The sequence below is a fragment of the Delphinapterus leucas genome, chromosome 10, assembly GCF_059928025.1.
Source record: "Delphinapterus leucas isolate spDelLeu-1000000601 "Yukka" chromosome 10, BTC_Dleu_Yukka2, whole genome shotgun sequence".
In the NCBI taxonomy this organism is placed as follows: Eukaryota; Metazoa; Chordata; class Mammalia; order Artiodactyla; family Monodontidae; genus Delphinapterus; species Delphinapterus leucas.
Genome location: NC_143138.1, coordinates 56,492,774 through 56,506,076, shown reverse-complemented (window position 1 = coordinate 56,506,076; position 13,303 = coordinate 56,492,774). Strand labels below are relative to the sequence as shown.

Genomic DNA, 13,303 nt, shown 5'->3' with positions numbered 1-13,303 from the left:
AGAACGTGACAAGCCATGTGAAATAATGACATGGGTAAAGGCATGGAGATGGAGTGATGTTCAGCTTAGGTGACTCTAATTACATGTGAAACTGACATTGCTGGACAGAGGCTCACGGCTGCCTCTGGGCACCTTCAGGTCCAAGAGACCCAGTAAAATGACCCAGTGACCCCCATGTCACCCCCTGGGCTCCTGACAAGTCTCTGGTTCCATTAAAAGCAATATACTTAATTCTGAAACACAAAATAAATAATACAAAGGAACAGTGAAGCTGTGATTGCAACACAGTGCCACTTCCTGTGGTTCCAAAGTTATGTCCTGGAGGAGAAGCAGAAGGGCCCTGGGGAAATACACAGAGGAATTCATTTTCTAACAACACTCACTGCAGAACCTGGTAACATTCTCCAGTAAGTGGCCATTAACCAACTGCTAAATTACAACAGAATGTCAATGGAGTTACTCCTCTTCCAGGGGAGGGCTAAATCAGTTCCTCCTACCTTGTCCTGTTATTACAAAGAGAACTCACAGCCCTGCCAGAAAGCAACCCAGTGACAGGAGAACACACTTCTCTGCAAAATCTTGCACCAGGGCCGGGAGCGGGACTTATGCGAAGTCATAAAGAGATCCTGCATCAAATTGTACGATGGCAAGAAACCATAAAAACTAATAAATCCTATATCAAATAGCACAATGGCAAAAAGGTTCAAAATGTCCCAACCAGAACAAACAGTCATATTAAATGTGGAAGGTCTGGCGAAAAGCATATCCACCCACTGACCTGATTGTAAGTCTCAGACAAATGAAACACAGAAAGGAAATTCAGCCCCCACGAGCTGAAGGAAACTACAGTGCAGGACACTCGAGTTCAGCCTCATAAATCTAGGACATGAAGAGGAATTATGTGGGAATCTTTCATGTTTTAAAAAAAACAGTCCCAAGATCTCTTTTGTGACAGGGGCTCCAAAACTAGACGGGAAAACTTGGCTTTCTCTACCCCATCCCCACACTCTGCTGGCGAGCGCTAAGCCAGGAGCAGGCCCCCGGTTCCTGAGGTGACCACAGCCATTCTGGGAGCTGGGAGGGTCCCAACCCCACCCCAGGCCAAAGGACCGCAGGGGAAGCCCTTTGACCAGCACTCAGCCGGCATCGTGGCACCGTTCAGAGGCCAGCCCGGCTCCCCAACCTGGGATGGCCTCTTCCGAGGTCTGTGGGCCTCACACACGGGAAGCAGTCACCATCTCACCAGCTCCGACATTCCTGAAACCCCAGGGTCTATATCTGCCTTCTCAGCTTGCTCTAGAGCAAGGAATCAAACCACGTGGGGCTCCTGACAAGCACCCATGGCTCCTGAGAGGACAGGCCATGTTCTGACTGCCCAGAAATGCCTGTGCTCTGATTAACCCCTTCAACCTGCAACAGGATCCATTCCTATGCTTCCTCGCTCCCCACAGCACCACACACTTTGGGGGGCAGCTGTGGCAACTCCAGTCTAGGAAGGCTCCACTGGTATGTGTATCTGACATTTCACATTCCACAGCCTTCCAGAACCCCTCCTCAGCTTCTGTGCCCAGGTGACCTTGTAGGTAAAGGTAAGTGATACCCTCTCCCCATCTCAAAATGTGTTTGTTCATCACATAGTTTATTCAACACCAAGATGAGTTCACCCATCTCAGTGCCCCCAACACCAGCCCGGTGTAAGGTACAGTGTGTGCAGGTGAGGCTTTGCTGAGGGAAGGTGTGGGCGCTGCCGTCCGTGCCCAGACCCGAGGCCCCAGGCAGAGATGCAAGAGGATCTGGCACATTCTTTCAGCCACTGAGCACCTGGACTCTCCAACTTGCTTGCCTTGGACCTCTGTGCCCCCTGACCTCCCAGCCCTACCCTCTGTCCTCCAGTCCATCAGGCTCTGTGACCTCCACCCCAGGCTTGCTTGAAGAGGAGTTGTGTCCCGGGAATCCAATCGGTGGCATCACTGACCCCAGAGGCCTAAGGATGGAAGTAGGTGTGACTGGAGCAGGGCAAGTACACACAGGATGGATTTTTCTGGGCTTCCCGAACCTAGGTTGACTGATTCTGCCTTGGGCAATTCCATCTCCCTCTTGGTCCTCAAGAGAAACTGCATAGAATATTCAGAACCGGTTCTTTAATCCCTGCCCACCCCCTGGCATGATCCTTCACGGACTGTCCTCAAAGATCTGAGGACACAGATGGGACGGCCCACGCTGGGAGACACTGAGCCTGTGTCCAAGCCTGGCCCTCCTGGTACAAAGTGCTCTTCTTCTAAAAGCCAAACTCCTGTGAAGAAGTGACGTGAGCAGGCTTCACAGAACACTTCAAAGCTATTCCTGATCAACCACATCGTAAGACTCAGCACCATTGTGCGAGCACAGCCACCCAAACCCCAAGTCAAGTTCTGTGCCTGGCCTGCTCCTTTCCAGTAAAAATCAAACATCCACATTGTGCTGGCCTACCAGATATTCAAAAATCCTGATTAAGTGAGAAGTGATCTAAGAAAGACTTTGTAAAGTGAACAAGGCCACACAACAGGTAAACTGGCACCTCAGGGTGCAGTGGTGGCCCTTAGGGCCCAGGCCTGGGCTATGGGGGCTTCCCAAGAGATGCTGGCCAGATACACTGGATCCTGGACCACAGCATGCTTCAGTTGTTTTCACTCTGTTGAGTGCTATTTCCATGAGTTAAGGACACCACTGTTATTTTAACCTGATACCTTCTGCAAAAAAAAATATATATATATAATATATATATAAATATATACAAATATATAAAATACATATATATTTTTAAATATTTTATATATTTTATATTTATGTGTGTATATATATATATATAAAGGGCACGTTGTAGTTTCTCTCTAATCCAGTTCTAAAGTACAGGCCTTTCTTCTTCTTCAAAAATTATATACATAGGGCAATCTATCATTCCCGTATGCTAGAAACTCGATTTTGCTTGCCTATACTGGAGAAGGCAGGAGATCCTCTACCACAGAGCTATGAGAAGGGGAGTGAGTGTGGAGACAAGGGGCTGTCCCATCACAGCATCCCCAGGTCACACACCCTCCCTCTGCGGAGAGGTCCAGGAAGTAGAGGGCGGATTGCTGTGGCAGGACCTCCAGCCTCCTGTGTTCTCAAGAAGAACTGCTCCTGCACACACAGAGGCACCAGGCCACTCCTGGGCACTTCCATTCAGTCTCCAAAGGCTCTGAGGACGTGGCCGAGGAGAGAGGACCACAACACGCCAGTTTCCTCCCTCTCCACTGTGGAACAAAACGTTTATCCACCTCGAAGCAGCAAGGGAGAACCGGGCTTGGCACCACAGAACCTCATGGATGCTGTAACAAACCTGACTCTGTTAAATGTGGGGCAACTGAATCAGGGAAGCAAGATGTGGTGGAACGAGGGGGCCCAGACATCCCTTGGAGGAGCTGGGAACGGGTTGGAGAGCTCTGTCTTTCTGCCGTGGGTGGGTCTGAATTATGTGGCCTGCGTCACACACTTTGATTCATTAAGTTGCATGGCTCCTCCAGTCTAAAAATTGTAGTATTTTCCTTGGTTGAGCTGCTGGTTTTACTAAACCCTGTCTAAACAGCAGGCAATTGAGAGAGGAAAAGATACTGGTTTCCAAATATTCATAACCCACAACTCAATGCATGGAACGTACACTAATGAATTTAATTCATTCAAGAATTAGCCTGGGTGGAGTCGCTTCCTACACTCTTCCCAAAACACTGGCGGGATAAAACCAACCCATGGAAAGATCAAGATTTACATACAGTGTAACATATATTCTTCCTACTGAGCTCTCTTCCTTTTAACCATTTGAGAAAGTTTCATCTTTCAAAGCTAGTCTTTCTAACACATCAATTTTAAAATTATCTTTCCATAGTTCCTTAGCTTAGCCATGAAATAAAATATCAGAGGAAAAAAATAACTTTCCAGTCTTAATGTCTGAATTTTTGCTCAATTTCTGAGTGAATACTAACCAACTGATAATTAAACAATTTGATTATACTTATGAACTTATATACAAAACAAAAACAGACCCAGAGACATAGAAACAAATTTACCAAAGGGGAAGAGGTGGGGAGGGATAAATTAGGAGTTTGGGATTAACATACACACACTACTATATATAAAAGAGATAACCAACAAGGACCTACTGTATAGCACAGGAATCTATACTGAATATTTTGTAATAACCTTTAAGGGAAAAGAATGTGAAAAAGAATATATATATGATATATATATATAATATATATTTTATATATATCACTTTGCTGTAACCTGAAACTAACACAACATTGTAAATCAACTATACTTCAATTAAAAAACAACAACAGGGCTTCCCTGGTGGTCCAGTGGTTGAGAGTCCACCTGCTGATACAGGGGACACGGGTTCGTGCCCCGGTCCAGGAGGATCCCACATGCCGCGGAGCGGCTGGGCCCGTGAGCCATGGCCTCTGGGCCTGTGCGTCCGGAGCACCGCAACGAAAGAGGCCACAACAGTGAGAGGCCCGCAAAAAAAAAAAAAAAAAAAACAATTCGGAGGAAACTGAAATCAGGTAGACAGAAATCTAGTAATAAAAAGAGTATTTAAATATATAAAACAACCCTCAGTTACAAGGACCACAGCCTAAATGGAAAAAAAAAAAAGAAACGTGTTCTGAACTTAATAGCCACCACCCTTCTTCTGCTTAATAAGCTTGTGACCTTCATCAACCTCCCTAAGCTTCAGTTTTCTCATCTGTACAATGGGGATAAGAATACTTAAACCACCCCCATGATGTGATTACTCAGTAAGATCATAAATGTTAAATACCTAGCACAACACCTGGAACCCAGTAGGTGCTTGATAAATATTTGGTGACTCTGAATCTGTTAGTGTCTCTAAAAGGAAGAAACCTAAGACATCCATCACACAGATATGTAATTTCAGAAGAGGAGATTCATAACATTTGAATATCCATAAGGAAACTATTAGATGACATAGTTTAAGTAGTTTAAGTCAATAATTCCACACAATGTATGAAAACATGTTTGAAGTGTAGAATATATTTATGCCCAAGATAAGAATTCTTAGCACCAAAGGGAAAGCTTGATGGGTCTCCCTGAGCTCCAAGAGCCACTCCCAGAGGCTTGGCCCTGGCTGTCCCCTCCAGCCACCCTCCCTCTCAGGGTCCCCCTCCACATAAACTGGGCATACTACAGAACTGCATCTGCTTTTTTAAATTTGCTGCATTTACTTAAATGAGATAATGTTTATGAAAGCTCTTTGGAAACCATAAAATCCTATGTAAATGTAGAGCTCTTTATTTAATAAAAATTTATGGGGCTTGTTCTTGAATTTTTAAATGGATTAACTTAGCCTTTTATGGTTCTCTCCAAAACAAAAACACAACAAAACAAAACCTCAACTGCTTTTCATTTGTAAATGAATCTTGATTGATTTGTATCCCCTGTGGAGCCACAGCCTTCAACATTAGAAGGGGGAAGAGGAGTCTTCTCATCTAAATAGAGGAATCTATTTCCTTCTCTAGAAATGATCTCCATCTTGAGAGATGCAAAAGCAATTAGGAATTAAAGGCCTGGCCACCCCCTGATAACGAAGAAAATGGTACAGAAATATTTGGAATCAATGGGACAATTTTAAAGCATGGTAAAATTTGATAAACTAAGACCCCAGCAATTCCAAACTTGAGAATATTTAAACATGGCATGAATTAAACTTCAGATCATCTACATAAAGAGAGCTTACCAAGAAAATAAATTGTGCAAATATGATCTTCAAAGGAATTTTTAAAATTATAATCTTTTCAAGGAGTCTTAAAATCAGGTTAGCAATACCCAGCTTTCCACCCTCAATTATTCATTAAAGCAGGACCGCTGGATGCCTTCGGAGAAGGTTTAAGGACACTATGATACTATTTAAAAAGTTAATTAGAAAATTCCCTTTTATTGAGTACTCACCCTGAGCTAGGAGCTGTGTTAGGCACATTATATACTTCAAATACCTCTCTCTTTTTTTTTTTTTTTTTTTTTTTTGGCCATGCTGCGTGTCTTGTGGGATCTTAGTTCCCCATCAGGGATTGAACCCAGGCCACCGCGGTGGAAGTCCCAAATACCTCTTAAGTAGGGATTAATCCCTCCATTTTACAAAGGTGGGCACTGAGGTTCAAGGCCAGGGGCGGGGTCTACTCAAAGTCACCCAAACAGGAAGTAGGAGCTACAGGTTCATAGGAATGAGTGAGTGGTAAAGCCAGATTCTGAAATTAGATCTAATATACAGTGGTACCCAATTGCATTTATCAGTGTTTTATTTTTAATGCTTTTTGTTAATTTAGCTGAGCTGCTCCCAGATTATTCCATATTAGTGAGAATATAAAGATGACCTGTTTATAACCCCCCCTCCTGCCAAGCTCTGGCTTCTTGCCTCAGGGGACTCAAGGGCAAAGGATGAAAGAAATCTCTGCGCTTGATTTTATCAATGCACTGACTTCACTTCCGGGAGTCCTAAAATCCCATTGTAACAGGAAAGAGCTAAATGGGATTCTAAATTCGATCTGTTTCTTTGCCTTTAACCTTTGCTTTTCGCTGCTTTTGTTATTATAATCATACAGAATGGCCTGCCTCAGGGAACCCTGCCCCCTCTGCCTGAATGTTAAAGTGCTCCTGTTCAGCTCGCAGGGAGACCATCTGACCCCATTCACCTGTGGACGGCTGCAAGAAAGAAGAAATTAACACATCCCTTCACCGGAGGCTGGCCATTCCAGGATATATTTGCAAAATTTATGGTATTTTTACTTTACTTCCCCATCTCCTCCCCCTCTCTGTGCTATAAAAGAAACTGGCATCCAAACCCGGATAAGATGATTTATCGGAGACACTAGTCTGCCATCTTCTCAGTGTGCCGGCTTTCCGTTTTAAAGTCGTATTCCTTGCCTCAACACCTCATCTCCAATTCATTGGCCTGTCGTGCGGAGAGCAGCGCAAGCTTGGACTCGGTAACCATAACTTGGTTAATAGCAACTAATGTTTTACAGTGCATGCTCTTTAATTTATGAAGAGTTTTGCCCATCTGTCACCCCACTAAACTTCTCATTTTCTCACACATTCTGATATAAACCAAACCCCATATGGTAGTAATGACAATATTCTCCTATCAAATAAACGGTTTGACTTAGGGGTACACGCCATCCGTTTATTTTACTTTGTGTCCTAAATTCATTTTTGTTTCCCATTCCCTCTACATTTCCTGGCTCCAAACAGGATATTCTGATAGCATTTCCCACCAACCAGAAACAGGAAGCACCCGAAAAGCCAGGAGAAAAATGTCCTTGTGCCAAACCAAAGACAGACTTTTTAAGAAGTGAAAAGTTTGAGACATTGTGGACAGGTGCTCACACACTTAGAGGCTCTCCTCAATTAAACCAACCTCCCAACATTCTGGAGAGAGCACGGCTGACCCTCACTGAGACCCACAATCAGGCCACAATTAGAGAACAGTGTGTGATCTTTCTGAACACTTTCACCTGCATTTTCTCATGAGCTTCTCACAACCCTCAGAGGTAAATGTAATGGAGGCATCATGGTGTCCATTCCCACCGAGGGTCCAGCCACAGGGTTGAGGCCATGGAGGCAGAAGCCTGGAAGATCAGGCCACACCCAACCCCACCCTGAGGTCTTTCCACTCTTGCAGAGGAAGTGTCCATCCTCCCCTGCCCAGCATCCACCATTTGTCTTTTCCATGGGCCCCAACAGGCTGCAGACTCTAGGCAGGTCTCCGTTTTTCCAGCTGTAAAATGAAATAATCCTACCTTAATGCCACCTTAAACGAGGATGCAGCCTGGGCCTTTGCAGAGGTTCCAGGCCATGTACACGGGCATAGAATTCTCTCCCCACTCAGATCTGCCACTTTGGAAGCATCATGTTCCCGCTCTGTTTTCCCCTGTAGATGGGGAATTTCTTGGGCTTTATCCATCAGGCACTTAGCACAGGGTCTAACAGGTGGACTCTATCCCTGGTAGACAAATTAGTTGCCCTATAGTAATTAACAAACACTTGCTTGGCAGACAGTACATTAGCACATAATATGGTATATTAACATATATGTGCTTATTAGCATATACAATCTTCCCTCAGTATCCATGAGGGCTTGGTTCCAGGATGCCTACAGATACCAAAATTTGCAGGTGCTCAAGTGCCTTATATAAAATGGCAGAGTACAGTTGACCCTCCACATCCTTGAATGCCAGCCATTGCTCTAAGAACTTACAAGCTTTAACTTAATCCTCTCCACAGCCCCTTGAGGTAGGCTAGGCACAAAAGGTTAAGTCACTCATCTGAAGTCACAGCATTAACAAGTGGCAGAGGGCTTCCCTGGTGGCGCAGTGGTTGAGAGTCCGCCTGCCGATGTGGGGGACACAGGTTCGTGCCCCGGTCTGGGAAGATCCCACATGCCGCAGAGCGGCTGGGCCCATGAGCCATGGCCGCTGAGCCTGCGCATCTGGAGCCTGTGCTCCACAGCGGGAGAGGCCGCAACAGTGAGAGGCCCGCATATGGCAAAAAAGAAGTGGCAGAGCCAGGACTGGGACTCTGACGGTCTAGGCCCAGAGTCTGTTAAAACTCAGCCTGAGCAAGCCACCCCACATCTCTGGATGTCAGTAAAGACAAAGAGGCCAGGCTGGGTGATATTTGAAAGGTCCAGTCAAACTCCAAAATACTTCTGTTGTACTTCACTACCACATGATCCCCCAACTGGAACAGACAGCCAGCGTTACTGAGTTTTTCCACATTAAGAGAAAATAATGATTGCCTTAAGAGCTTAAGTAGGTTTAGTTTAGACCACCAAACAGGGAGATGGAGATCCCAAAGCAAGAGCACAGGCAAGGGCCCTGTGGCCTGCATCCCCCACCTGCCAGTCCCTCTTCTAGAGAAATGTGACCATCTGCCACACCTTGCCTCTTACAGGACCAAGAACTACAGAGGCGTTCCGTTCAGTCCCCCATTGTTCTAAGGGGCTGCTTATACTCCAATGCTCCCCATCCCGGCCCCACCCCGCACTCCTCCCTGGGCACTGAATGAGTTAGGATACAGAAGTGTGGGTGCCCATGGGGATGAAGGACTGGGCAGGGCACGACCACTTTGCTACTTTCCTTGCTGGCTCCAGCTGGCCATCATTAAGTCAAGGAACAACCATAGAAAAGAGTGATTCTAGAGGCCGAAGCCCATCCCACAGCCACTGTTGCACGAGGAATGTGGGTTCCTGTGACAAGCCTGTGTCAGTCAGCTATTACTGCGTAACAACCAGGAAATCTCCTTGCAAACAATGACAAGCATTTATTTCTCCCATGCACATCTACAAGTCACCTAGGGTTTGGATGACCTAGCTGGGCTCTGGCTGCAGGTTTAGGGTTTGGGTCTGTTCCACACGTCTCTCTCCTGGGACCAGTGAGCTACGGGGAACACGTTCAGGCAATAGTCCAAAGCACCCAGAGGGGTGGGCTCAGAGCTCACACTCTACTGTGAGTGACAGACATGTGGAGCAGACATGACTCAACCTGCTACCTGGCCCCGTGGTGCCCTCCTTGGCTCACGGAGGCTTGCACGTTCCCGCCAAGGTCAGGCCAGAGCTGCCAGCAAAGAAGACAGGCAGGTGCCCTTGAGAATACCAACACCCAAAATGTTCATGTTCCCCTCCCTCATGATTGGACCTTTGGGACAGTTCAGTCACCCTCTCTTATTTTGAGAGGGTGAACAACTGGCTCCTATTTAAATCTCATTTAAACCAGAAACACCAAAACACAAAACAAATCCCCACTAACCACCAGGGGACAAAATGATTTGCTGAGGTCAGACAAATGAAAATTCAAAACCCAGCTCTATCCACCATGTGATTTTGAATGACCTTTCACAATTTACTTAAAAGCCGAGTCTTAGCATCCTCATCTGTAACAGGAGAAAGGCAACACAGAACCCTCGCTGCCAAGGGGCCCCCCCCAGGTCCCCCCCCATTACCATTTCTGTAACATGGCCTGACTGCCACCTGCCAGCACCTGCATCTCTCTGCCTGGGGGCTTTCCCCGCCCACACACATGGCAGGACAGGATGACCAGTGGATACAGACCCATCCCCTCATCCCTCAGGCAAGATAATTCTGAGGTGTGTGTCCTACACTGGCCCAGAGATTGTATCCCAGTGGCCCAGGCTGGTAACTCATGGGGACCACACCCCTCATGGGCCGCCTTCCCCTCCTTTTCTCACTTTCCCGCTCCCCACTGGTGTCTTCTGGAATAACTTCCAAAACAAACTACTTCCAGTGATTAAGACTCCATGCTTTCACTGCTAGGGGAAGGGTTTGATCCCTGGTTGGAGAATTAAGATGCCCACATGCCGCGTGGCGTGGCCAAAAAAAAAAAAAGAGAATATATAAAGTCCCCAGACCAACCCCATTCTACTGCTGATCCCGCCCCCCCAAATGCCTGATAACAGATCCTTTAAAAGTGTAAGCCACAGTGGCTACAGGTACAAATGGACATGTGACCCCAGCTCCCTCTCCAAAGGGCTGTCTTTTGCTTTCTAACGCTTACGGTGGTGTACAGGGGAGTCACTAGGGATGGCAACGTGGCCCTATTTCACAAGACAACTTCTGAGAAAACCAGAGTGCTGCTGGTCCTATTGCATAATTAGTTGGGTTCTGTCCCCACAGCCTCCATCGTCCCTACTGATTCTCTCACTCCTCCCAGCCTCACAAGCTACCCAACAAGTTCTTCCAGGGCCTTTTCACTTTTCCTCCTGGAAAAAAAGGAAGCAACCAGCTGGGGCAGTCAGCACAGTCCTGGCCCCTCATCGGTGTCTTTATATGACCTATCCCTCCTCCTCTCGACTGATCACATCATCATCTATTTTTCAGCTGAGGTTTTTCTTTTGATGGCGGCAGTACAGAGATAAACAGGGCCAGAGTTCAGTTGCCTAGCATGGTCCTGCCAGAGCTGATCAGATGCTGACATGGGATCAAAGAAAGGGTTCCCCTCACAGAGGAGAGGGTCCATGCCTCCTGCAGGGACCTGGCCTTTCCCAGAGCCCCTTTTCAATGGCCAAAACTTGAAACATGGGAAAACCCAGGGAGGCCCAAGGGAAAGGTGGCCACGGGCTAGTGGAGACTGCTGTCCAAACAAATAAATTAGGGGGAGAATTAAAACATAAACAGCCAAGCACTTAGCTCACTTGGAATTAGGCTAAGCAAACCCTGAGAGCACAAGCTGTAAAACTGCAGTAAATGACACTGAATCCGTAAAGCTCAAATTCAACTGAGCTAAGTCATGATAGGCTCAGTGGTCCCCAGCCCAGGCATTAGAACCGTCTAAGTAGGGAGCTTGAGAAAACATTTTCCTTCCCAAACCCCAAGTGCCCCTTCGTAAGGAGCTCTTAAAACCATGCCGAAGGTGCACCCAACTCTCCAGCATCTGCCAGAGTGTGCAGACCGGATGAGAAGGAAAGCCAGACTTGGGATGTCATGAAGTGACTGAACCCTGGGCCTTCCCTTCCCCCTGCCTCAGGACATCTGTCCACGGGTATGGCCGGGAGTTGTCTCGGAAGCGTTATGACCATCTGGGAGCTGCATGGGACTGTGAAGACCATCTGAGCCAACCTCTGAATTTTCATGGGGAGGAAACAGGCCCAGAGAGGGAAAGCAAGTTTCCCAAGGCTGCACAACATCTGGCAGTGTCAGGAAACCAAGAGGCTGGTGAATTTCAGTCTGAGACTTTATAAAGCTTGGGAAGCGCCATGGGCTCTGTGGCACAGATGGACAAGGCTGGGCAGGGCCTGGCAACGCTGCCCCTTCCCATCTTCCTCATTACCTGATCCTCGGACACCAAAGGGCCATCTGGGGACATGGTGCAGCCCTTCTGTTAGAGTGTGGAAAGCCGGGGGAAGTGTTCAGATGGTGGTGTGGAGATGGTTGGGGGTTGTTTGGGGCGTGACGTGGGATCAGAAAGCGAGAGGGAGGATCAGTCAGAGCTCACCTTCATAGCAAGGGATCAGCGTCCTGCCTTGGGCCTGGAGGTTGGATGGGATGATGTAACAGAAGCCGTGGGGCAGGATGTGGTCTGTTTCGTAGTAGATGTTCTTCCAGCGGTGGGCACAGGCCTAGAGGACAGAGAGAGGTTCAGAGGAGAAGAGTCAGGCTCAGGAGGTCACAAAGCAGAGCCCGGCAGTGCCAGGTGGTTCTGTAGGAGGAGAGAGGTGCAGAGGGGCCAGGAAGCCACCTTCTCTCCCATCCAGCCCAGGTGCTGTGCTGGGTGGGCATCAGCAAACTGCGAGAGTGCCTGGGGAGTGCCCCTGGGAGAGGCAGACAACCAACAAACATACAAACAAATGGGGACCCTAGCAAGTGCCGGAAAGGAAAGACACTGGGTTATGGACTGAGAATCTGGGAGTGGGGAGGACAGTTTTCACCTGGAGGCCAGGGGCAGCCAAAAGGATGAGAAAGAGCCAAACACACTGGGCACAGAGGCAAGTGCTCCAGGAGGGAATATCAGGGGCAAAGGAGAAGGCTGAGGGTCCACAGAAAGAAAGGAGGCCCGTGGGGCTGCTGTGGAGGGAAGTGAGGTCAGAGAGGGGACAGGGGACAGGCCCCGGGAGTCTTATAGACCTTGGGGATGACTGTGACTTTAGTGGATGTGCTGACAGAGGGTCTTACACAGGCAAGTGGCATGGGCTGACTCACAGTTTGGAAAGATAACTGGGCTGCCGAGTGGAGGCTGTAGATAGGCAAGGGTGGAAGTGAACATCAGGTGAGGGATGCTGCTGCCTGCACCAGGACAGGGGCAGTGGAGATGGGAGAAGGGGGTGACCTCACGATGTAGAGGTAGAGCTGATGGGCCCAGGGACCCACCAGATGTGGGCAGAGCAGGAAAGGACAGAAAAGGAAACCAGGCAGAGGATAAGACAAGCACCCAATACCCGCTTCAGGGCCCTCGGGCCAGGATGGATCCGTTGTGCGTGCCCCACACATGCATCTGTTCATTCGTCCATCAAGTATTTACTGAGCACCTACTATGCACCAGGCTCTGAGCTGGCACTGAGGATGCAGCAGTGAACAGTCACAGGTCCATCTGGTGCAGCAGACAGACTCGAGTCCTCAGCAAAGAACATACTGAGAAAAAGCCAGAGACGAGGAGTGCTGCTCCACCCAAAACAGACCCTAAGCATCAAGGTGCTACCTGCTTGCCCACGGAGCAGCCATCGGCCTCCATCAAACGTGAGACCCTTCAGAATCACATGGAAG

General features: G+C 47.8%; 1 protein-coding gene across 1 annotated transcript in view; it reads right to left on the bottom strand.

The window, feature by feature from the left end:
- ITGA9 (integrin subunit alpha 9) overlaps positions 1-13,303 on the bottom strand; it is a 356,219-nt gene that overhangs the window by 309,634 nt on the left and 33,282 nt on the right. The window contains exon 4 of the mRNA XM_022553838.3: positions 12,039-12,162. Coding sequence (XP_022409546.1) covers positions 12,039-12,162 — 124 coding nt within the window. The remainder of the gene's footprint in view (positions 1-12,038; positions 12,163-13,303) is intronic.